At 38.4% G+C, this 26,163-nt stretch overlaps 1 protein-coding gene across 10 annotated transcripts in view; it reads right to left on the bottom strand.

Moving 5' to 3' along the window:
- Positions 1-26,163, bottom strand: part of ATP11C (ATPase phospholipid transporting 11C) — a 182,191-nt gene that overhangs the window by 4,556 nt on the left and 151,472 nt on the right. For 6 of the 10 annotated variants that reach the window (XM_023735470.1, XM_023735475.1, XM_023735472.1 and 3 more), the window contains 6 exons: positions 23,474-23,533; positions 17,672-17,799; positions 15,826-15,961; positions 13,500-13,565; positions 10,580-10,683; positions 7,429-7,582 (listed from right to left, as the gene is read on the bottom strand). In XM_023735470.1, coding sequence (XP_023591238.1) covers positions 7,429-7,582; positions 10,580-10,683; positions 13,500-13,565; positions 15,826-15,961; positions 17,672-17,799; positions 23,474-23,533 — 648 coding nt within the window. Of the gene's footprint in view, positions 1-3,166; positions 7,583-10,579; positions 10,684-13,499; positions 13,566-15,825; positions 15,962-17,671; positions 17,800-22,915; positions 23,089-23,473; positions 23,534-26,163 lie in introns of those variants that run through there. The other 4 variants (XM_023735471.1, XR_002824789.1, XM_023735476.1 and 1 more) reach the window with 4 other exon arrangements.

The following is a 26,163-nucleotide window of genomic DNA, read 5'->3' as shown; positions in this document are numbered from 1 at the left end:
ACTTGCAATCGTTAGCGTTCAAGTGAACCGACCTGCGATTTCACTGATGATGATCAATAGTTTTTGTGAATGTATGAAAGATGGCCTTGCCCTAAGCTGTATGGAGTTGCTTCCAAACTGACAAGCATGTGAAGCTCGTTCATGAATTACTCCAAAGGCCTGAGTGCCCGAGCTCTGGCAGTGGGGAACACTGAGTACACATACAGGAGATATTCTGAATTCAAGGCTTTTTTTCGTGACACATCAGAACTTTTTTTTTTTGGGAGTGGGGAGAATAGAACAATATTTATAAAACAAATATACTTGTTATTGGAAAAATTAATTATGAAGCATTTTATATAATTAGGCTAGCATCCCCCTGAATGGCTAGAAAAGTTTTTACCTCTGAAAGTTGAAACATGTAGCTTAAATAAAACTTGACATCAAAAAAAAAAAAAAAATTAATTATGATTAGATTCATTTATTAATATATAGTTAGGAATCAGGCATTTACAAGGACATCAAGTGTATACCTGCAAACACACAGACACAGCGCATGGAGGTACAAACACATTGAATTATTTTCACATAATTCCCAAAAGAAACATGCATTGCTAAACTGACTTGATATTATACAGATGCAATTTTGGAATATTCATTTTTAGTTTTCCAAAAATTTTTTCTAAATCCAAATCATATTTCCAAGATCAGTATGGATGCGCATTTTCAAATGATGGCCCTGACATGACAATTTGCCCTTTACAAACTAAATATACTGTATTTCCCCTTCAGCTCTGAAAGCTCCTAAAATTTTATTTGGAGGCTGAGAAAATTTAAAATATGTATTTCTCCATATTCCAAGCAATGCATCTTTATATTTTTGCAAAGAACAGTATAAAGTTCACCACACCAACAGCAGAGAAAATTTAGAGAGTAATATTTTCTTTCTTTTTCTTTATAATGCTGTTAATCTTTTTCTTTAAAGCCAGCCCACTTGTTTAGCACTAGGTACCTGTTACAACATATTAGATTCGTCTGAGAATGTTCGTAAAAGAAGAGGTCTGACTGAAGGTCTGGCGGATAATGAGTCAGATGCCCTTCTACAGCTCAGATTTCTCTGTAATAGTGAGGTAAAGATACTTAAAGCATTTGAAGATTGGTTATCCTACCTGCTGATAAAAATGTACTGGAAAAAAATCATTTCCTACAGACTCTACTCTTCTGGCCAAAAGTACAAATGATTACACTACAGCAAACGCAGAACATTCAAATGAATACATTTAAAGGCCTACAAAAGTCTTCAACTCAAATCAGAATGTTTTCATGGTGGAAGTATACAGACATTAGAAGTATGTGGCAAACTTCAATTTTTGAAATGGCACTGGTAGGTTATGTGGTAAGATGAGTCAGTATGGTTTGATCAGGAAACCTTACCATCCTTTTGGTGAACACCTCTGAGAGTTGTGCTGGTGCTGTGAATGTACTGGACGAAGAGAAATTTGTGCCAAACATTCTGTCTGGGTGAACAGACCAGCCCCACACACCATGGCTACTACTACATACCATGGATCAAGGGGCTACAGGCTTATAGTCCAAGCTTCCGAAAATGACTTCCTCTCCAGTGCGACCATTGGAGAAAGTGAATAAATGGTTAAAGGAAAATGACAAAATACTCTAAGTATCAATAGAAAATATAAAAACGAGTCATGGAAAGTAATATTTCATAAAAAATTAGAAAATGGTGTCAAGCAAATGAGAATGCAAGCAAGTTGGTACGTTAAGAAAGAAAATCACCTTATTCACTCCAAGAGAAACTGTGATTGCTGGAAGTTTGAGAAAGCATGAAGATAGTAGATGTTCCTGAGGAAGGGAGGCGTTTCATTACCTTGTTCACAATTGCACAAAAGGTAGAAAATTGCAGTAGAAAAAAGAGAAATGCAGAAACCAAAAGGGAAAAAAAAAAAAAGTAAATATACTCCCAAATGTAAGACATTTGAAAAGAAAGCTTGAGAATTCGAAGTAGAAATGACAGGTTAGTTTTGAAGACATTACTCTCTGAAGTAAAAGCAGAGTTAGTTAGGAATACTATATTATATGTGCCAACTACTATTTCTATGTATATCAATTTAAAATTATTTTGTTAATGGGAAAATTGACTACTTCTGAATTAAAATAAATTTTAAATGTTTCTCATTAATATAAAACTTATCTGCAATCATTAATTCACTAACCTATATTTGTTCAAAACCCACCGGTCCAGAGCTTATCACCAATCCATCTTGAAGTAACTATCTGCCCATTCAACTGCACAGATACAATATGAAGGGACTGACTGCGTTTGGACAGCTGCAGGTTAGAAACCTAATCAAAGCTAACATAATGGAAACACATTGGTGAAGTCACACTTAAGTCCCATTTACCTCTGGACCAATGCTTAACTTTCTTCTAACACAATTTGATTGGCCTCCTTAAGTTCTTCCTTCAGAGACTACTTCAAAAGGAGCAGATTAAAGAGCTGCTAATTTCTTTTAAAATACCTAGACAAAGTTATAACTTAATGTTTAATTATAAAACCTAGAAGGCTATTTTTTTCCTTCTTCTCCTGTACTTAAAATTATAAGCTATTTCACAGACTTGGTTTTGGCATTGCCCAAGCAAAACAGAAGATAAGGTCAATTATGAGGATGAGTTTTAAAACTCTGCTAAATCAAGATTGCCCATATTTATTTACTTAGTGACAAAGGAAAACAAACTTAAAAAACAAAAACAAGCTAAAGTAACCCATGTACCCAGCAGTCTAGTAAACACTTATACTTTTAAAGGCAAATACTTTGATTTATTCATGCATGTTGTGACATAACTACATTCCTGTTTCTAGTTCATATTTTACCTTAAATTAGGAAGAAAGCTGGTAACATGGTGGCAACATGCAAACTACTGATTAATAAAGCAGGAGAAATATTTAGTTTCTGAGAAATTTTTTTTAAAAAATCGCTTCTATCTTCTATTTTGTGGGCAAAAACCTTGTAACAAGATTAATATGATACCAAGTCTTCCACTCCCGTGTTTAGTGTACAAGTCTATCTATTTAAGACTGCAACTGTAAGCACATTTTGGTGTGCTCAAAAAATTGTAGCCAACCTTCAGAGATAAAAGTATTTCTGTGAAGCAGAAATTTTCTGGGTTAATAAAATAGGTGTTAAGAGTACTTCACAAAGGAAATATGAAAGTACAGAAGGCAGCAGAAAGCATGAAAAGAGGATCTAAAGCAATTAAAAATGGACAATAGTAACAACTGGTAGGGGCAGTGGGAAGAAGGGGAGATGATGAGCGACAACAGACACCTAGATCTTTGACACCGGCCCAATTAGCAGCATGTCAAAGAGGCCAATGGATAAAGGCCCATCTCAACAGGCACACCATGACAATTTAACTTTATTTTTTCCCAATCAACTTCACAGGGCTACCACCCTTAGAACCCATGACTGTTTATGCCACTGTGAGAATCCCAATAGTAATCATCAGTATCACCATTATTATTACAATGATGAACTGTATTTTCCAAAACTTTCAAAGTGTTTTCTCTGGGAATTTTGCTCAGGTGGTTGACATTCTTCCTTTCTCCGTTTTCCACACTAAAAGAGCTCCCTACACAATGGCAGGTTTCTTCCTGTTTGTGCAGATGTCCCAGGCTAGGCACAACAATGTTGCTGAGCCCATTCCCGTTATAGTGTCCTCATGTCTAGCAGGCAAAGCCAGGCCTCTCTTTTACTGTGATAGCTGACAGGAGATAACTACATAAGGATATGGGGAAAATGCCTCCACTGGAAATGTGAAGTCCAGGTGTATTGTGCTTAGAGGGGATATGGCTTTTTGAAATACCCAAATCCTAAACTTTAAATTTCCTTTGAAGTACTGTGTGGTTCAGTGTGCAGTGCTCAGTGGTAGCTGCATCATACACTGTCAGCAGCATGGCTATGCAGCTTTGTCACTTTATAAGCTAAAGAAAAGCTCTATGGTCCTAAATGACGGGACTTAGCACAAAAATTAACTTCATGGCTGAAAATATAGCTGAGGAACACGTGGCTTAACTACAAGGCTTGAGTTAAGTGAGTGAGGGAACCTATTTTCGAAGCTAGCTGAATTCCTTATAATGCTAGTGTCATGACAGAACTCAGCTGTGGTGGAGGCCACCATACCAGCCTTTTCACTGGACACTTCAGGGGGTAGTGACTTAGAAATAGCTCAACTGTGTTATAACAAGTCATGTATCACTGATTCTACTGTTTGGCTTTATACCTGCTTACAGAAAAGTGTTCCATATGAATTACCTTTCTAACTTACCCTAAACTCCTTGTGAGCAAGGGCCACATCTGATTCATCCCTGAATTACTAGCACCTAGTACAATAGCTCTGGAGTCCCTGGGTAGTGCAAACAGTTAACATGCTTGGCTGCTGACTGAAAGGTTGAAGGTTGGAGTCTACCCAGAAGCACCTGAGGAGAAAGGCCTGGAGATCTACTTCCAAAAAAATCAGCCATTGAAAGTCCTATGGAACAGTTTTACTCTGACATACATGGGGTCGCCCTGAGTTGGAATTAACTCAGTGGCAACTGGTTTAGTACAGAAGTTAACTCATAGTAGGCCCTCAGACAATGAGTGCTCAATTGAATGGAAATCCCAGGACTGCTTCTATAATCGTTAAGTGCAATAACTTAATTCCCTTCTCAAAGCAGCTGCCAAGGTCCATGTAGGACCAACACTGGCAGCCAATCTGCCACTGGCATTATGGCTATGTGTACAAAGGGTCCAAGAAGCTTACTGGTTAAAGTCAGGGGGATCTTCCACCTCTAGGGAGGGACTCACACTTTAGCCCACTAGGGAGCCTGTCAAGCATGAGGCAGGTCCAGTGTAAAAGTATCTTTTGCTTCTAAAATGAGACCAATGCCTTAGCAAAGGGATACTGAACAAAGTAGGAAGTCACCCCGGATTGTCAGACTGCTAGTCACTAAGCATCAAGGCTAATATATTTTGGGAAAGTAAGATACACTTTCTCCTTTTTTGAGGGGTGGCCTCTGCCTCTTTGATACAGCCAAATAAGGCCTTGTATAAACAGATGTAACTTAACAGAATGGCCATGGCTGCCGTGTTTCAGCTGGCCTTTATGCATTCATATGCACTACATTGCTCTTGCATTTTCTCACCAAAAAAAAAAAAAAAAAGAGGAAGAGGCAGCGCTGCTGAGTGCCTGCAATGTTCTCTCTCATCTCTAACTCTCAGAATCGCACAGTCTGAGAAACCATTTGGCCTTTCAGACACTGGATGTAAAGAGAGATGTTCATCAGTAGGTGGTTCAGTAAATGTTTATTGGTTCAATGAGGGTACAAATAAATGAATGAATGATTTAATGAATGAAGGTAATCATGGAAATTCTCCCGGTTGTTCTAGCACATCAACATGCCAAGCTACAGCACAGACACTAATATTCCTACTACCATGGACAAAACCCATGGCAAACAAATTTCATGCTGCAACTCTGGCAAAATTCTATGCTGCTAAGTAAAATGGGCTGCAGTTCTAAAACTCCATGCTTTCAAAAGAAGTTCAGGACCTGCTGTTTGCATTGAGGCAAAAAAAAAAAAAAAGTTCTAAGGTTTTATCTGTGACTGCCCTGTAGCATCCTTCCCTTTAAGCCTATATAAAAGTCACCTCCAGCCAGTGTCTACATTTTTAAAAAAGGTTGTGTTTGAAGGTTCTGATTTCTCAGATTTTGGTATCATCTTTAGAGCATGAAGCTGGTGTGACCCACCATAGCATGAGCTCCATTGCCCCAAATAAGAAAAACATTTAGGAGAAACCCAAGGTGCACTCCCGAATAAGAATGGAAGAGAAACTAGGAGATCCTCCCCAGACTGATTACCTATTATACAAAAGCACCAAATAATTTCTTCCTGTGACATTTTTTATTTGGCTTCATTCAAATTGCTACTTGAGTCATTCTGAAAGGAATCTGTCATATCAACCTGCTTTTCCTCTGTTCAACTGTTAATAAGGTATAATTAGGCAATTAAATGCCTCTTTTCCACTCTAAGACCAAACACCAGGCTGGAGGGAGTTAATGCAAGGTCTACTGGAAGGATTCAGGCAAACACTAAGGCAGTCTCAGCTAGGCTAACACTATTTTGTGGTGCCAATCCAGAAGGCATGCAGAAGCAGGGAGTTCAGGACAATTCTGACCACCTAACTATATATGGATTGGCCAAGAATCTATGTAGCTTATGCTGCTGAAGCTCTATTGTTATTGACTGGGACTGACACTAACTTGTAATGTGAAGATCTTTACACATCTAATCACTGAAGATTTTCCCACTATAATCATTTCAGATTCTCATGTCTGCATGATGTCAATCACTGGATTCCATCAATACAAAAGCGGGGGGACCCCCAAACAAACAAACAAGCAAATAAAACACCACCAACAAAATCAGACGACCCAGTCTGGTGACTTAAACTGGTTCATGAATTTGATCAAACAGGTAAGGTAAACAGAGCTTACACTATATCCTGAAAATATTGTCTTGGAGGGGATACAGGACCTAGTTGGTGTGAATATGACAGAAATAGGGTTTTATTTGGCAAAATGAGCTACTGTGGGTAGGAATATATTTAATTAACCTGTTGGTCAAAATCTGCCAGAAGTTTTATTTTCCAGGTTAATCTACCCCTTTCACTTCAAAGGCTTTTTAGATATGTTAAAAAAAAATCAGATAACACAGGGCCAAGTGATTGGGCTAAGGGAGGATAATAACTTCTCATACTCACAAGAAATTTACAACTTAAGCAGCAAAAAAAAATCACACACATAAAACAATCTTGAATTTTTTTTTAAAAGTGTGTTCAAGAGGGTAAGGATGTAGAAATCACATCCAGGGAATTCTCTTTGGTTCAAATATACTGCTGGACAGACAGGGCTAGAAGCAATACAGAGATTAAGCAGCACTATAATTAGAGGAAGGGGAAAGGTTTGAAAGAGGCAAATTAGGATTATCAACTGAAAAAAAAAAAATCTGCAAACAACCACAAGGAAATTTCTAAGGTTAAAGCTGAAATGTTGGTGTGGAAATCCCTGGTGTGAAAAATTCTAGGTTAAATTCAAAATAAAATCATTTTGTTTTTTCCTTTTAAATTTCCATATGGAGCATATTTGGGATACTCCATATGGATTGCTAAAGATCACACAGAACACTGTTAAGGAATCTACTTACCACCTGCATTGGATAACGAAGTTTTTACTATACTTTTTATGCAGAAGAGGAAATTAAGTGGTGAACCTGTAAGGAGGGGTTTAATATTCTGTAACTGATACAGTTCTCTAAATAAGGTTTTTAGTTCACGGCAGATATTGAAGCCCCTTCAAAATATCATGTTAGAGTATAAACTTAGTTCTTACCCTGGCACTTCTTCTTCTTACAGTCTTTAATACTATCAGGAGAATCTCAGGGAAAAGGCTGATAAATATTAGAAAAACTATGGCCAACCACGTGGATACAGAAGACAGCATTTGCGCAAATACGAAATACATTCTCTGCTGCTTGAGAAAAGGCCTGGAGTGGAAAGAAAATACATAACAGAAAACAAATCAGTTTCTATCATATGAAATAGAAATGTAATTGAAACTGTCTTTTGTATTTAAAAGGAATTTTCATTATGCACGTTAATAAAAATAATTTTCTCTAGAATGTCCCAAATGTAGTAAACAAATTTCATTTACCAAATGTTTGGAAAGAAAAAGAATGATAATCAAAGGGAAAAAGAAAGATAATAAAATGCATTTGACTTGAAAACAACCAAGCAATCAACTCTAAAGCTGCCAACTGCAGAATATTTATTTGCATTAGAAAATGCTGGAGTTCCAAAGATAGTCAAGAGAAACGATGCTTAATTTCTATGCTAACAAGCATTTTACTTTCCCAGTTGTTTTATTAATATGAGGATGGTTTTGTGCTCTACATTCAGAAATTTAAAAGACATTTTTATAATCCTCCCCCCCAAAACTATGATAATATCAAAGTAACTGTAGAGCTTATCATCTTGTCAAATGGTAAGAATCTAGCATTTTCATCCACAAATATATATTGAGTTCTAGCATGGGCCAAGTAGGTTGACAGAAAAGCAGAATATTGCTAATAGGACATTAAGCCCTGGAACCCCCAAATCGAGGAGGACCCCTCCTTCGGAAGTCAGATTTCATTCCAAGTCATCCACTAAACTTGTGGGTACAACCATTGAGAAGTACCACCAGTTTCCCGGCAGAAAGCCTCCCTGGCTAACTTAACTGCTCTTCTGAGCTGATGGGGAAGAAGTGGAAAGTGGCTGCTAGAGGTCCAGATGCACATCAGATCCTAGGATTAGGAGCCTTAGGTAGATAACGGATGGGTCCCGTTTATTACATCATGCAGTATTCACTGAAGATAAAGTGCTTCTCATTTAAAAATTAATGTTTGCACATCCTTCGGTAACACAAAATCAAGCTTGTGGCTCTGCATCTATGAGGACTAGGCAGTGGAACAGAAGTGGGCAGGACAGAGAGGTGGACAAACTTATGTGGCCTGGGCTAAATAGGCTTTCGAAGGTTCCATACAAGAAAGAGTTCTGCCAAGTTCTAGCCCCAGACTAGCTCTGAAGAGCACCCTAATTTTCTAGGCAGTTGACTGAGCCATAAAAAGGATCCGGCAGAAAACTGACGGCTAGTCACAGGTCTTCCTTCACGTGGTACCCACAATACTCTTTGATTAGTGTCTCTCTCTCTCTAATTATTATTTTTGCCTGAATGACATCTATGGAACACTGCAGGGGAGCAGTAAAAAACAAAAGATATTATTCCTGGATTGAGTTTTGTACTCAGAAATCATCATTCTCACCGCCTGCCCTGAAAGAGGGGTGTGTTCCAATGCCTTAGGGTAGAACATGCCCAGAAACATTAACGGAAACCAGCATTCAGCTGAAGTTTCGAAGTTTCTAGTCACATTTTGCTGGTTGCTTTGTAATATCAAGTTTATATTCATGTAGTAGCTCAACTCAGACAGCTCTACTCAAGGACAGACGTGAAGGCAACACAATTTTAAAAATAGATTTAGTAATATTTTATTTTTAGTAAGTATTCTAATGAATAAAAACAAACAAGGCCCTATTAAGGCAATGTCTTAATCATGTGAAGGATTTGTTTTAATCAATAAGGAATAGTCTGTAGAAAGAGCTAGGGATTTCTTTCAGTTTCCTAGAAACAATTTTATTCCTGTGGAAATTCTGCCTAATTAGTTCAGATGCTGATTACATGGATTCACAGATAGAAATTTATGGTACTCTGGGCAGACCTACAATTGTATATTACAGTTAGTTAATCAACTTTAATTCATTTGTATATTATTAAAATAGGAATTTCCTTCAGCTTCTTTGCTCTCAATCATTACCTATATAGGTGCCAAATATATGCTTTAATTACACTTTTCAGAGCTGATATATCTTTAAGTGATTAGGTAATTCATATTTTTATTTAAGACTTTTTGTAAAACAAAACCTTTTCAAAATAGTAGGAGTTTCTTCTAATTAAGTCTCAAGGGACATAAAAATGGTCCTCCATACCTCACATCTCTGTGATAAAATAAAATGTTTTGTATTAATCATTTTGCTCAAACCAGAGAAAGTATGTTCTCCTGGATTCTCACCCTATGGCCTGCTCTAGCCATGCTTCTTGCTGCTGGTATCCTTTTCAAGGGAAGCCAGTGATTAAACAACTTCAACATTTAGAAAAAAATGTAGACCTCTGGGGATAGGGAGAGGAGATGCAACTCTTATTTTCATTCTTTAAAACTTCCACAATCACAGTTTGTGTCCCTCACTAGACTGTAATCTCCCTGAGGGCAGAGGTTCTGTCTAATTCATCTCTGTATTCCTGTGGAGTATTTGAAATAGATTTCAGAATCTACATCTACTGAACCAAGAGGAACTGAATAAACTTTAAGACCAAGCTACATGCAGAGTCTACTTTACCCTGAAAAACAGTAAGAGGTGTTTCAAGGTATAACTCTCTGGGTATTAAGTGGTGCATATCCTATACCCTGAGAACACCTATTGTGGCATATATGACAATTACATAGTATGAAGAGAGAATAGGGTCTGAATGGATAATTATCTATTGGTCAATTATCATGTAGAAACTTCACAGGATGAGTATTTCCAGTGGAAATCACACGTGGTGTCGTGCTGGAAATTACAGCTTCAATTCACAGATGTTTACACACCTTCAAGTTGAAAGATACAGGCAGGGGCTACCAGAAAGGAGCCCTTTTGAGTAACTCCTGTAGTCTATGTACTTGTATTTGAAAACTTACTTAAAATGAGCAGTGCTACTGGCTAGAAATAACTCCAGTCCATTAATATTGAAGAACTGTTATATAATCAAAACTTTGAAAGTATAATCAATGTTTACAAATCAATGTACATAAACATATATCTATTTTGTATTTGCATATTACACATGCACAGCTGCTTACCAAATGATTCCTCCCCAGAAGAATGAGAAAAATACATAAAATGCTTACCAAATGATTCCTCCCCAGAAGAATGAGAAAAATACATAAAAGGCTAAGGAACCCCAAATCACAAAGTGATTTATCCATGTCCAGAATCGAGTATCCAAGGCGAGCTGCAAAGATACAACACAAGAGCTTTCATGATGGGTACAAATTGCACCAGGCCATACGTTACGCAGCAGGATACCTATGGGAGGTGCGAGCTTGGGCCATGAATTCAGAGGGGAATGGAACTAGGAGTGGAACAGAATCTAGACCTTCCAGAGAGCTAGAGTGAGAAAGAAGGTCCCTGGGTGGTGCAGATAGTTAAGCATTAGACTACTAGTGGAAAGGTTGGTGGTTTGAACTCACCCAGTGGCACCATGGAAGACAGACTTATGGAGCAGTTCTATGCTGTACGCATAGGGTTGCCATGAGTAGGAATAAGCTAGACTGCAGTTAACAACAACAGGGTGAGAAAGAGCCTAGCTGTGCCCTAAGGCCTCTAGACTCTAAAGTACAGGAATGGAGGTGTGGTCAAGCCAAGTGGCTAGTAGGGGTGGAGCTGCTGGTGCCTCACTACTTGAGGAAAGGGCAAGGAATGAGGTCATGGTAACATCCAAGAAGCTGGAGACCTTAGAAGGAGCCCTGGTGGCACAGTGGTTAAAGCGCTCGGCTGCCAACTGAAAGGTCAGCAGTTCAAATTCCACCGGCTCTGTGGGAGAAAGATGTGGCCGTCTGCTTCCATAAAGATTTACAGTCTTGGAAACCTATGGGGCAGTTCTACTCTGTCCTATAAGGTTGCTGTGAGTCGGAATTGACTCGACGGCAGTGGGTTTTGGGTTGGAGTCCTCAGGTAGTGGCAGCTGAGGAGATGATGGCAAAAGGAGAAAGCCTAGCTGGCAGAGGCAGGCATACTGAACAGCAGTAGAACCGAGGAAAGGGATAGCTAGGAAGAACAGAATAACTATATAAAGGAGTCATAAACAGTTCAAACGCAACAGGTGAGGGTCCTGTAGCAACGGATCATGGGCTGATTATATAGTGTGCCTTTCCAGCTGCAAAACCGTTATCTAGTCCATAAAATTAATAAAATTTTCAGTTGCCTCAGATTTTAATCTTTTTAGGTTTTTGTCAAGACTGGTCGTTTTTTTTTTTTCAGATTGTAGGACCTGGGGTTTTTGTATGTGATCTAAAAACAAAACTACGGTCTGCTATGCTTGCTTAAAACTTCTGGGTCACAGGGGCATTTAATCCAGAGCATTTAATTTTTGGTGGGGCGGGATAGGGGGTGGTGTCTCAGTTTTGTTACTTGCTGTGACAGCATGGTCCTCAGCTCTGTTAGTTTCTCCATTCATAAACAGGATTGCCGATAACACTGTTAATGCAGCCCAGCCTTGAATTCCCACTGGGTTGCTAGGGAAAATGTCATAATAATACCCATCCAAAAAGAAAGGGAGTGGATGTCCTTTGAGGTACATCTGAAAGCTGCTGTAGTAAGGCCACTTGTAGCTCTGGGACCATATACGAGGATGGGGGTGGGGGGGAGTAGAGAGGGAACAGGAAGGGATTCCATCTCAAATCATTACAATCCCGTGAAACGTAATAAATAATAAGCAGCATTTACTGTAATGGGCATGGTCTCTATGTCAGACACCCTTCTAAGTGCTTTATATGTATTCACTACTTGACTCCCCACAAAAATCCTAAGAGGTAGGTGCTACTTTTATCTCCATTTTATAGAAAAGCAGGCACAGAGAAGTGAAGTAACTTGTCCAAAGACACAGAGCTAGTAAGTGGCTAAACTGAGATGAATTGTAGCATGTTCTTTTAAAGTCTTAAAATATTATTGAAAGAGTAGATGGATAATACAAACACATGTTAGTTCTATTCGGTATAAGAAGTAAACCAGGAACAAAAAGTTGGGGGGAAAATGATCAGAGGTCATTGTCAACTATATTTCTGAATTCTGGTTTTGACCACTGGACAGGCTGGGAGTCATTTAAAGGTACTCATTCTTGGATCCCAGTGAAGTGTTTCTTACTGGAATGATCAAAAGAACCTGATTATGCTTTCAACTATAACAGGGTCCTGACACATGGGCATCCAGGATAGCATTTGGCAAGACTTCAGAGCATTGTTACATGACTGCATGTTAATACCAATGGATTTTGCCAATATTATCCTTTTTGTATGTTGTTGTTAGGTGTTCTTGACTCACTTCCAACTCATAGAGACCCCAAGTGACAGAGTAGAACTGTCCCATAGGGTTTTCTTGGCTGTAATCTTTCTGGAAGCAAATCCCCAGGTCTTTCTCCCACGAAGCCACTAGGTGGGTTCAAACTACCAACCTTTCAGTTAGCACTTAACCACTGTGCCACCAGGGTTCCTTTCTTATATGTTATCCGCTGTATATCTTTATGCATTTCATCACTAAGATGGGTAAATTTCAGTGATAAATACATTTTATAAAATTTCTTCCCTACCAAGCTCTTTTGTATACACGTTTTGTTTGTGGACACCTATTCAACTGTCTTAAGAACCCAAATTCTTTATAGGCCTGAGGTTCTTAAACAAGTAAGAAATCTGAAAAAGTTTCAAATACTTCACAGGGAAACACACACTCACAGCCTGTTTATATACTACTTAGCATAATGCCTTGAAAATAGCAGGAAAGAGGAATAGATTTCCAACATAAGTATAGTGTTCTAATTTTTTTAAGTAAAACACAATAGAGGATAGACAGCGATTGAAATAAAAAGGATCAAAAATAATATACAAATGCCCAAATCCCTAGAATCATAGCTATTTTAGTAAGCCTTCAGACAAAGGTTTGAATAACAACCTGCAATAAAAATAAAGATCAGGCGATAAAAGAGGTACATTCAGATAAAACCAGACAATATTACAAAAATGGTGTTAAATATATTTGAATAAATAAAAATCTAACCTTCAGAGTTACAGTGAATACTAAGACCGTAAAAACAATGGTTCCGAAAGTCCAGTTTCCATACACCTGAAAGACATTTAACAATTACATGTACCACAAATACATAAGCCTCCATGAAAAATAAAAGGCCAATTTTAATCCTGCCTGTAACTGCCAAGATTTTGCATGAATTGCTTAGGGAAGTATCTGGTCAATAAGATCAGGCCACAGTGCTGGATTTTACTGTGACTGTAAATTTTCATGGACAGACACACCTCATCTGTGGTTCGTAGGGTTTACTTCCATTACTCCATGCAGCATCAAACAGGGAACTCATTGGTGTGACAAAGGCAGGAAAAAATTAGTCTACTAACAGTGCTGTTCACCAAGATAAGCCATTTTTTTCATGTCTCTACAAAGACTTCGATATGGGCTTTTCCTATAATATAGAACTAAAACTCTCAAATATGGAAAAATTTGCAGACAAGTGGACTCACAGCTTTTTAACTACAGTCTAATTTTTCAGCTGTAACTATTTGAGCTGTCAGCATGTGCACGTCAAAGAAAAGCAAATCCAGGTATAAATGCAAGCGATGGCAATGAGTGGCACATATGCTTACCAAACGCTGTCAAGATCTGAATGCATAACATTAAAACAGAAAGTGAAATGTAAAAGGTTTTTTAAAAAATGAAAATAAAAAATTAAGGTTAACAGAAGCAAAAAAAAAAAAAGATTCAATCAAATTATACATGGGTGTTATGCTTAATTGCTGGTAGCGGTTCTTACACTTACTGTCATTTTAACAAACATTTACAAGGATGGTGACATATATAGTAAAACCTTATTAATTTGGACTTCATGAACTCAAAATGAGTGATGAATAGAACAGAGGCTGGGCTGAAGCTCCCCCATGCACCACCTAAAGAGTTTGCTGAGCAAATAAATCATGTCAACAGGACTGCAGAGAGTATCTGCCTACTTGGGAGCAAACTTTTTCCAAGCAGTAGCCAGCTCTATACAGTTTCTAAATAAAAAAGTAGAAGTCACAAGATCAGTCATAAAGCCTGAGAAATCATAGCATCTCATCCCTTCTTAGGAATGGGCAAAGTTGACTTGGAAAACGGAAGTGACTTGTCAAAGGACACACAGACTGCCACATGTAACTACCATAAAGTACTCAATTTGTATTTCTTTAGAAATTACTTCGTGATTAATAATTTTAATGGATTGTTAGTAAACTGATTTCTGTTTTGTCCAAATTAGAGAGGTTTTGACTGTAGTTCCCAATTTCAAAGTATCCTTCAAATTCACTTCTATAAGAGGTGTTAATTGTCTAGGTTCTATACATAGTCATTGTACTCAGTAAATTCTTTTTGAACATTAGCTTTGCTTCACACTATGATTATAAAGAATGAATGACCATAAAGAGGAACCCCAGAAATCGCGAAGGAGAACACAGTGAAGCAACATGCAAGGCAGTGTTTGCTTTCCTGGCATGTGGCTGGAGGAAGAGGCCTCACCTGTCCCACATTAGCAACTCTGAGTACCGAAAAACACCAAACCCGTTGCTGTCGAGTCGATTCGGACTCATAGCAACCTTACAGGACAGAGTGGAACTGTCTTGTAGGGTTTCCAAGGCTGTAAATCTTTACTGAAGCAGACTGCCACATCTTTCTCTTGCGGAGCGGCTGGTGGGTTCAAACCACTGACCTTTCGGTTAGTAATCGAGCACTTTAACCACTGTGCCACCAGGGCTCCTTTCTCAAAGTACAGCAAGGGCAAAATCATCCCAGTTCAGGTGCAGACTGATGTGGCTGCTTGCTGGGAAGGCAGTGGCACAACCAGTGCAGGCTTTCTCAATAGCACTATGCTCCCATTTGGAAGGGAAGGAGGGAGGGAATTCCTTCTCTCCATCTATTAGGTGAATACTCCAAAAATATGGCAGCTACCACCTTCAACTCAGAGCATGGAAGATTACAATGAATTAGACCTGAGTGGGGCCAGACTTTGATGTGAGAAAGGCTTTTCCTATTTTAAAGCAAAAAATGCAGGGGTCCAAAGTCTGAAATCCCAAAAACTCTGTTCATCTAGTAAAAACTACAGCCGAGTTAAGCTTCCAAAGGTTTGTATATATGCACTCTAGTTAGCCATGCACATAGGAAGTTATTTCTTACTTCAACATTTCTATTGTTCGAAAGAAGTTATGAAAACTAAACACCGTATCTTAAGAAAAACAGTTTGCAAAATGATTACTGCTACAGTATATGTATGATAGATTCAGTGCCTATAGAAAAAAGAAAAGTCCTGCTTATAATACTGAAAGATGTAATGACATGTTATTTTTACCGTTCCATTGTCTTCTAGGGATGAAGTCTGAAAAAGAAAATAAGTCCCAAAGAAGAACACAGTCCCTTCAAAGGCGGCCAGAAATGTCCAATATAAGAAGGGGCCCAACTGCAGCATGGCATTGCCAGAAATATTCCTATTGAGAAATGAGGAATAAAAATGACACAGGTTACTGAATCTCTCTGCAGGCAATACCAAAGGTGAAATGCCAAAGTTGAGCATGTGGGCTGACCCTGTTATAATGAAGAGGGCTGAGCCACAGATTTAACTTCATGAAATCACCTCTGACTAATGCATTGGAGTAAGTAACCTGTCAAAAAGCTGCTAAGTTAAAATTCTGGCCACTGACAATAACAAACATCATTAATAATAAAAGATTCCATTTATTGAGTACTTTCTATAAGCCAGGGCTCAAGCACAGCAACGATTGTGAAGACGGTGCAGGACCGGGCAGTGTTTCCTTCTGTTGTACATAGGGTCGCTATGAATTGGAACTGACTCGACGGCATCTAACAACAACATATACCAGGAACTGGGTTAAGAGTTGTGTATGCATTATCTATTTTCATCCACACAAAAACTACATGAGATAGGTATTACTATCACTCCCGCTTCCAAATAATAAGGAGACTCAAAATTAGAAGATACTTCAAAAAGCGTATCAACCAATTGCAATATACAGACCTGATTTGGATCCTGATTCAAACAAACATGGCGTTACTAAAAAAAATGTCATTTGGGAAAATTTAAATATTGACTAGATGTTTGATGATATTAAGGACTTGTTAAGTTTTTAGGTGTGATAGGGTATTGTTATTTTTTTAAGTCCTTATCTTTAAGAGATACATACAGAAATAACTATTTTATGTAATGTTTGAGATTTGTTTCAACATAAGCCGGTGATAGAGCAGATGGGGTTATTAATGAAACAAGGATTGGCCATGAATAGATAATTGTTGAACTGGAGTGGTGAGTATTGGGGTGTTCATTACAATTAATAGTATTCTCCCTGCTTTTGTATGTTTGAACCTTTCCATATAAAAGCTTAAAATTATGATAAATTTTACAAATCTCTATAATTCTAACAGTTATCAAATGTAAGTTTTATGAGTTATATGGGTTAAAAAAAGTCTCTTAAATTTGTGCACCTTCATTCAGACAAACAAATCGCCTAGCCTCTCAACTGCTCTTGCTATCCACTATTTAGCAGTGTTTATAATCTGCTGTAGATTAACATCCTTATCCTTAGCTTTAGGTTTAATATATAAAAAATCAAATTAACTCGTAGGTTAGCAACTGGGACTACTGCAAGTTCCCCATCCATAAAGAAAAGCATCCATTTCCAACAGACATCAAATAAATACAACGTGCCTTTCTTTGCCTGGATAAGTTAATTATTCTCTTCAACAAACCTATTTTAGAATGGGGCTAACAAAGAGGGACTCTGCTTCAGGAGCAGTTTACAAAAAGAAAGGGTGGCAACACCTTATCAATTCTATTCATTACACGTTAGGATCCATATTCTCAACTACCAAAGAGTTTTGTTTTTTTGCAGTTAAAACACTGTGTCTTCCTGCAAGACCATCAGAACAGTATAACAATGTAGTTTCATGTTCTAGAATTAGTGATTCTGAACTAAATGTTTCACATGTATTCAAGTACAGAACCTACACCTAGGACTGTGTATCATTTCCCTGCTGAATGCTCTGGTTTTGGAAGCTAAAAATTAGGAACAGAAATGCATAATCAATCCAGGTAGGCGGTTCTGTGTCTTTCCTACCTTCAGAAGAAATGAAATGTTCATCTTTGAAAGTTGGAGGGGGTTTTCATTCTATTTTCTACTTACATATACAATCGGGGGTCTGAGGTCAGAGTGTCAATGTTGATGTGCTGTTCCAGTAGACTGTAGGCCAGGATGGGCAAGGAGGTGAAGCAGATATTGTACATTGTAAGGTAAGCAGCGTCATATAGTGGCTGAGATGACAAACAACAGAGGAAAGAAAGAAATGTACTGTAACAATCACCTGCAAGAGGACATTTCTGTGCATGGAAAATCACAGCTAAAACAAGAAGAAACTAACACAGTGTGATGCATCATATTAACATACCCTCCTTTCTAATGAGATCTTATTCAGAACGTTTACACGTTATAAGCTCTATTTCTAATAAATATTAACAACAACTTCAAAAGATTTGTCAGTAAAAGGAGACCAAATAAGTCAGGAACCCTTCAGAGAAACTAAATATAGGCAGTAGCCAGCCTCTGTCACAAATTTTTTGTTAATATTTGAGATGCTTTCAAATATCACTGTCACCTTCCCAAGGCTACATTTATGATTCTGAATGCAGTCATTTACTAACGATTAATCAAATGTATTCATAAAACCAAGTTAAATGTCTCTACATGGACCTGACTTTCAACTTTCCCTGGTCCCGAGAATTCCCAGGGCTCCAGACCAAAATGTCCACCTTCATGCTAGCTGTCCCACGGGCACCTCCAACTCAATATGTCCCAAATCAAACTCATTAACTTTTCTCCTAAATCTACTTTATCCTCTGTTCCTTGTCTCAGAGGGTGGCACTCCAATTTCTGTGACCTGAACACCTACACTGGTGCCTGGTAAAACTTAGGGCTCAAGAAATATTTTGAAATGAACTATTCTCCTGGTTTTCCTCCTGCCTCACTGGCCATTCCTTCTCAGTCTCCTCTTCTCCCCGACCTCTCTGCTGGGGGGCTCCAGGGCTCAGTGTTTGGAACTATACTCGCTATCTAGGTGCTCTCATCCAGTCCTATGGTTTTAATATCACCCATTCACTGACAATTCCTAAATATCTATTATCAGCCCAGACCCATCCTGAACTCATAAACCCATATATCCAACTGCCCACTTGACATCTACTCTTGAGTCTCTAATAGTTCAAACTCAACATATCCAAAATCAAACTCTAGGCCTGCCCCCACTCCAAACTTGCGCTTCTTGAAGTCTTCCCCATCTCAGGAAATGACAACTAAATCCTTCTGCTTACTTAGGACCAAAATCTTGGAATCATCCTTGACTCCTCTCTTTTTCACACCCCACATCTAATCTATGACGAAGTCTTTATTGACTCAAAAATCTTCAGAACCAGCTCCCTTCTCAGCACCTCCACTGTTACCACCCTGCAAGCCTCCTCCTCAATGATGGGAGCAGGTCTCCCTGCTTCCACCCTTGTCCATTCACAACACAATGGTCCAAGTAGTCCTATTAAAATATGTCAAACTGTCATTGCTCTGTTCAAACTCTCCAATGGATTCCCATTACTCTGAAAGTTAAAAATAGTTCCTACAACAAGGTGGCTATAAGGCCCCATCCAATCTGGCCTCTCCCCACCTGTCTGATCTCATCTCTAATTACTCTCCTCCTCACTCATTCCACTCCAGTCACATGCTCCTGCCTCAGGACCTCCTTTGCATTGGCTCTTCCCTCTGCTCGAAGCATTTTTCCTTTAGATAACGGGAAGTTTACTCCCTCGCTTCCTTCAAATCTTTGCTTAAATGTCACATTCTCAGTGAGACCAACCTTGATTTAAATTGCCACTCTGTCTCTCACAGACACATTCTGTCTCCTTTATTCTGCCTCCCTCCCACCCCAGCACTAATCAGCCTTTATCTACATAATAAATTTAGTATGTTTACTGTCTGTCTCTTCACACTAGAATTTAAGCCCTATGAAGGCAAGAATTTTTATCTATTTTATTGACTGCTGTATCATGAGAAAGAGAAAAGCAGCTCCCAGCCTCTAGAAGCTGTCCTGGTACCACTGGCTAGGTCTTCTACTGACCATAACAATTTCACAGAACATCAGCATCAGAGAAGGCCACGTTGTGACTGCAATGGAGCAAGACACAAATGAGACTACTTTTTAATCACATCTGAACACAGACAAAACAGGAACATTGTTCTCATCACAAAAGTAATCACTCTTCTCTCCAGGCTAATGTGAGTGGCTACTCCTTCTTTACCAATTATAGCTTTAGCTTCCTTGTAGTCTTCACTCCTTATGGACAAGATTTACTAAGATAGTCAATCATAAAATTACCCCTACTTCCTGACAGTATCTAATTCAGAGCAAATCTCCATCTCCGTAAACCTGCCCCCCTCCCAAATCACCTAACTCAAGCCTGAATCCCAGTCTTTTCTAACATCCTCTTTCCACGAGGCCCCACTGTTCCTCATGGTGTGTGTTTTTCCTCTTGCATCAAGTAATAAACCTAATTTGTTCAACTACAGATGTGTTCCTGGTGGTCTTTGGCAGGAGGGCTTTGACAATCTGGAGCTCCCAGAACAGAATCTGGCATACAGAAAGCATTAAAAAAAATATTGGGTAAATGAGTGAATAGAGATTTGAAGCTATAAAGCTATAATGCTTTTGTAAATGACTGATCTGACATTATAAATCTTCCTGTACTGAAAAAAAATTTAGGTCTCCTATGAACCTCATTTTGATAAAAGCACTTACTGAGTTCAGTATTTATCTATGCGATGCTAGATATGGTCCATACAACCGCTACCTGTAGACTGAATAAATAATGTCCTATACTCATGTATTGTTCACACGTATAAATGTTTCTTGATTAATAATATGCACTTAGGTTTGACCCTAAATTAACACAATTATGTATTTCCCATCAATGGCTACTAAAGATACAACTGATATCATAATGGGGGTTCTGATAAATTCTTTGACTCACAACAATTGGGAATAATTTTGAATAGAGCATTAATTCACTCATTAGTCCACTCCATAAACACTTACTGAGTGCCTACAAAGTGCCAAGTACTGGGGACAGAGTAATGTCTCCTCCTCTGTCCCACAAGGAGCAAAACTTCTACAGAGTGGAGGCAGAGTGGTGAGTGCACAAGGAGTTGGGGGAACCCAGAGGTGGGAACCATAACTCTGGCCTGAAGTAGAGCTAAAGCAATAGGTAATGCATGTAACATTCTCAGTGGAGTTAAAAATATGGCTATACATAGAACATGCAGGCACTTGCCACATGCTTTCTTATAAACAAAGACTTAAGCTCAGCAAAAATACTGCACTGAACTAAAAAGTACAAAAAAAAGTGTTATATTCCTTTTAATTCTCAAGGGAGAGAACTAATCTATGGCACACAACACTACACTTTCATTGGAAACTACCCATCTTCACGAAGGAGTAAATTGAAAAAACAAAAACAAACTCAGATAGACTAGTGTATAATTTAGTCCTGAATTTCATTCAAACAAAAGAAGCATCAATCTACTTTTGTTCTACTATGGTAGTTTGAGGGTACATCAGACATAATTCGAATTCTTACATGCATGATTAGAAGAGACAGAACTTCCCCAAAACAAACAGGTTTAGCTGATAATACTGTTTCTTGTTAAACCTGTTACGAATGCTGTCACAAGTACTATCCTAGCTTTGCTAAAGAAAGAGTTATTTTTTGCTTTAAGAATCTGAACCCTGGTCCCACTTCTACATTCATAGTCCGCTCTCCAAGTTCCAGGGTTGCAGAGAACACCTAATGTAATCCCGGGTTGAAAGAGGTTGACTGTCAGCATGTGCTCCAGAGAGATTTGGAACAAAGGTTGCTACATTTAGCACTACTACAAGACCAAAGTCAAAATTAAAGATATCCTGCCTCATGCTGCTTCCTCAAACAGGCCTTCATTTTACCCGGTTCGATTTTCTTCTAAGATGTCTGCGTAACTCATTCCCTCAATCTCCTTCAGGTCTCTGCTCAAATGTCACCTCATCAGAAGATCTTCCCAGGTTATCCTATCTAAATTAGCAGTCTGTCCCCCAGTCACAGTCAATTGCTTTATTATTATTTCCCCCCCTCAGAGAACAAATCAGTGCCCAGCATATTTGTTTGATTGTTGTCTGTCTCTCCTCCATCACTACACTGCAAGTTCCATGACGGTAAAGGGGTCGGTTTTGATTACTGCCATATCCCCAGCACTTAGAATACATGCCCGGTACATAGTAGGAGCTCAAAAAATACTTGTTAAATGAACGGCCTACTAGTTGAACAACTGAGAGAACAAAATATCAACTCCACTCAGATGGAAACCTGAACTTAAAGTTAAGCTAAACAGACGCAAGACAGCCCAGGGTCTGAATCTCACTGCCTTTGTAGGGAATAAGCCCTTTCTTTCTTCATATCAACTTGTGCTTGGTAAACATGCACAAACATCCTTTTAAAAAGATAACAAATCAACAGACTCCTTTGAAAATAAAAACAATGTTTCAACTCAATCCAGTCAATTTCCCTTTAGCACTTTGCTACAAATTAGGTAGTAAGAAAATCTGAAACATCTTTTTAATACTTGCATTCATCCAAGGAAGTGAGGAATTGGCAACATTTTGGTAAATGACAATTTGAATGTTCAAGAAAAGCAGATTCACCAGAATTTATAAAACTCTCTGTAGCTAATGGTATTAGTTTTGAACACAAGAAGGCTAGTGACATTACATACAGCTGGTGGATGATTATAAAGTAATCTGCTTAACTGGTATCATGGGGCTGATGACATGGCATTGATGCAAGAGACAGCATACCAAATAGCAAAGAGCCAAGTTGAAGAGAAAGAAAGCAACCGCTTCCCACTGAGAAGAGTAAATTCTCTTAGAAATACAGCCAAGAAATGAGAAAAAACTTAACTTCCTACCACTAGGGATCATGAGAAATAAAGCTTACCTTTGATATTTAGATTCAGTCTCTAATGGAACCCTGGTGGCACAGTGGTTAAGAGCTTGGCTGCTAACCAAAAGGTCAGCAGTTCGAATCTACCAGCCTCTCCTTGGAAACCCTATGGGGCAGTTCTACTCTGTCCTATAGGGTCACTATGAGTTGGAATTGACTCGACAGCAATGGGTTTGGGTTTTAGCTATACTTCCACTACAAGCAACATAAAATCCATTTCAGTTGTTAAAACGAACTTTACAACATGCCTGCCCACCCCACCACTTATGTATCAAGCTAATATACAGTATACTCTATATATAATAAGTTTTAAAACAATAGAAGGCAAAAAACTTACAGTTGCTTCAAGTAATCCAGGCGCTCCTTGGAAACCCTATGGGGCAGTTCTACTCTGTCCTATAGGGTCACTATGAGTCAGAATTGACTCGATGGCAATGGGTTTGGTTTGGTTTTTGGTTCAAATAATCCAAGGCTCTAGCTAGGAATCACAACTTCTTGGCCAGCTTGAAGATCAACGTTTCTCTATAAAACCAACTTGAGAAATTACGAAAGTGGGGGATTTTATTTAGTGAAATATTTGGCTATAGCATTTTAGGATTATTGGAGCACATTCTATACATCACTAAAAAGGAAAAAAAAAATCAAAATACTCTTTTTAAGGTCATCCCAACAGGATGTATCAAATAATTTTCAAAAAGAAAGATAACAGTAAGAAAACTACTAAAGCAAAGACATAAACATTTACTACTGTCAAAAACCAGGCCAAGAGGATCAACTGTTGAACCAAAAAAAAAAAAAAAAATCCTTTCACTTTGGATCTTTGGACATACCTCTCTAATCCCTACAATCTAATACATAAAAGGTAATTTACTAACAGCGAGTGTTGACTACATGGTAACAAATAACTCAAAAAACAAACCTGTTGTGAGAATCCACAGAAGAACTGGTACAAAAATTGTGGCAAAATGAAACAAAGGTTCTGCAAAAAATTAAGAAAAAGGGTTAATATTTTCATTTGATCAACTGTCTACACTAAAATAGGAAACAGTATCTCAAATAGTCAGTCCTAATCCTTCTAATGCCAGGATGCAATAAACCGCTATTCCAAAGGAATAAGAAAAGAACTCAAAAATACATGATTAATTCACATTAAGATCAACTTTTGCGCTACCAAGGTAGAAAAAGATCTCACTTTATGAGAACGTCTAGCTTATTTTTATTGCAGGGAAGCAATGAGCTCATCCAATATGAACACCTCATGGTACTATACCTTAAATGCCAATTAAATTTGCAAAATCCTTTTAAAGGAGACCGACATAATACTGTAAATGGGTATTTTTAAAGTTAATTAATGCCATTAAAACAGGGAATTATCAGAGTGTGTGCTGACACTAATTGTATAAACAAATGCTATCAACTAATGCCTTTATTACTGCCTCATCAAGTAATCAACACGTAATTACTGAGCACCCACTATATGTAAAGATGATACTGTGAGTAAAAAACAAATAAATAAATAAACAGTAAACTTCCTTCTCCTTAGGGACTTATTATTTAATTGCTGAACACTAAAAACAAGGTGATAAAAACACAAGCTGAGAATTCATAAGGCAATAAAAGCCAGTAAGTGTGACTATAAAATACTGAAATTAATGTCTTCAAGTAAAAGTACCAGAACTAGTATTTTCAAATTAGTGCTATCCTTCAAAGTAGGATGTGAGCTTATTTAAAGCGCTGCTATCATCTGTTCATTACGTCTCCAGATTTCTCTTGGGGAAGCACCTTTAAGAGCCCATTGTTAAGCCATGTCGGAAAACCTGCCTCCTGCCTTCTGTCACACGTTCTCACTCAGCTAATTCACCAGACTTAGCTCTGGGAGACTTGAGGGTGTTTTTAAAAATCAGATCCATTCTTAAAGGATGAACATCTGCCACGGCTAAAGACATTTAGATGAATATACAATAGGCTCTGGAGGACGTTCCTAAAGGAAAGGGCTACACATATTTGAACAATGCCTGCAGCATCAGGACAAGTCTAGGAGTTCCCAAGATCATCACCTGGAACGACAACACTCATTTGTATGTGTTATTTCTAGTACAATGAAAAATATCATCAGTAGCATTTTTAGAGTTATACTTTATTTTTTTAGAAAAAAGAGTGTTCTGAGGCTGGAGGAGGCAGAACTCAGTGGGGAACATGGGCGTATTTTGCAGGGGGAGGAGGGGGCATCTGTGTTCCTCAGTAGAATGTAAGTTCAGTGTGGACAGGGACTTAGCCTGTCATTCCATGATGAATCCTTGGTGCCTGGCACATGACAAGACCCTCCAAACATAGTTGTTGATGAATGAATAAAGAAGTTCAAACTAATTGAACTAGGTCTTAAAGATGAATAGGATATGTTGATAGCTGAAATCAAGGCAAAGCAGCATGTATTTTAAACATACAGTAAAACCTGTGAAAACTGGAACCTGTGTAAGGTGGAAATCTATCAGAGAAGGAAAACGCAAATATTTTCCACTAATAGAGAGGATAGAAAAGTGGTAAGACTGCACCCTGTCAAAGGCAGAAAAACTGCAAGGCCAAGAAAAACAAGATAGTCCCATTGAGTTCCGGCTCTCACAGCTTTCATTGTACAGTCAAGGTGAGTCAGGGCCAGACTGTGGGAGCCTTAAAAGTTAGACTAATCCTTAGACAATGGAGAGACATTTGAAGTTTCTGAGGCACAAAGTGGCATTTTCCAAACATTAACCTGGCTGAACTACACAAGGAGTATGGAGTGGAAAAATAGAAGACAGGAAGAGCTTCCACTGATGTACCATCTCTTCACACCCACAAGGATGGCTATCATCAGATAAACAGAAAAATAAGTGTTGATGAGGATGGGGAGAAATTGGAACCCTCATACATTGCTGGTGGGGACATAGAATGATGCAGCGCTGTGGCAGTTCCTCAAAAAGTTAAGCACAGGATTACCACACCACCCAGAAATTCCACTCCTAGGTATACACCCAGAAGGCTTGAAAGCAGGGACCCAAACAGATTACTTGTACACCAATGTTCACTGCAGCATTATTCACAATAGCCAAAAGGTGGAAACAACTCACGTGTCCATCGACAGATGAACGGATAAACCAAATGTGGTACACACATATAACAGAATACTACTCATTAATATAGAGAAATCAAGTCCTGATACATGCCAACACATGGATGGAGCTTGAAAACATACTAAGTGAAGAAAGTCAGACACAAAAGGACAAATACTATATGATTTTATGTATGTGAAATATCTTGAATAGGCAAATGCATAGAGACAGGAGTTTATTGGTGGTTGCCAGGGATTAGAGGAGGGAGTTGTTGCTTGAGGGGTAATGAGTTTTTGTTTAGGGTGATGAAAATGTTAAGGAAATAGTGGTGATGATTGCACAACATGGTGAATGTAATTGTCACTGAATTGCACACTTAAAAATGGTTAAAATGGACATGCTTTCAGGGGACATCTAAGTCAATTGGCAAAACAAAGCTTATTAAGAGAATGTTCTGCATCCTACTTCGGTGAGGGGCATCTGGGGTCTTAAAAGCTTGCAAGCGGCCATCTAAGATGCATCA

Source organism: Trichechus manatus, unplaced genomic scaffold (genome assembly GCF_000243295.1).
Source record: "Trichechus manatus latirostris isolate Lorelei unplaced genomic scaffold, TriManLat1.0 scaffold00079, whole genome shotgun sequence".
Classification (NCBI taxonomy): domain Eukaryota; kingdom Metazoa; phylum Chordata; class Mammalia; order Sirenia; family Trichechidae; genus Trichechus; species Trichechus manatus.
The sequence above is the reverse complement of the archived record's forward strand: the minus strand, read 5'-3'. Positions and strand labels throughout refer to the sequence as shown.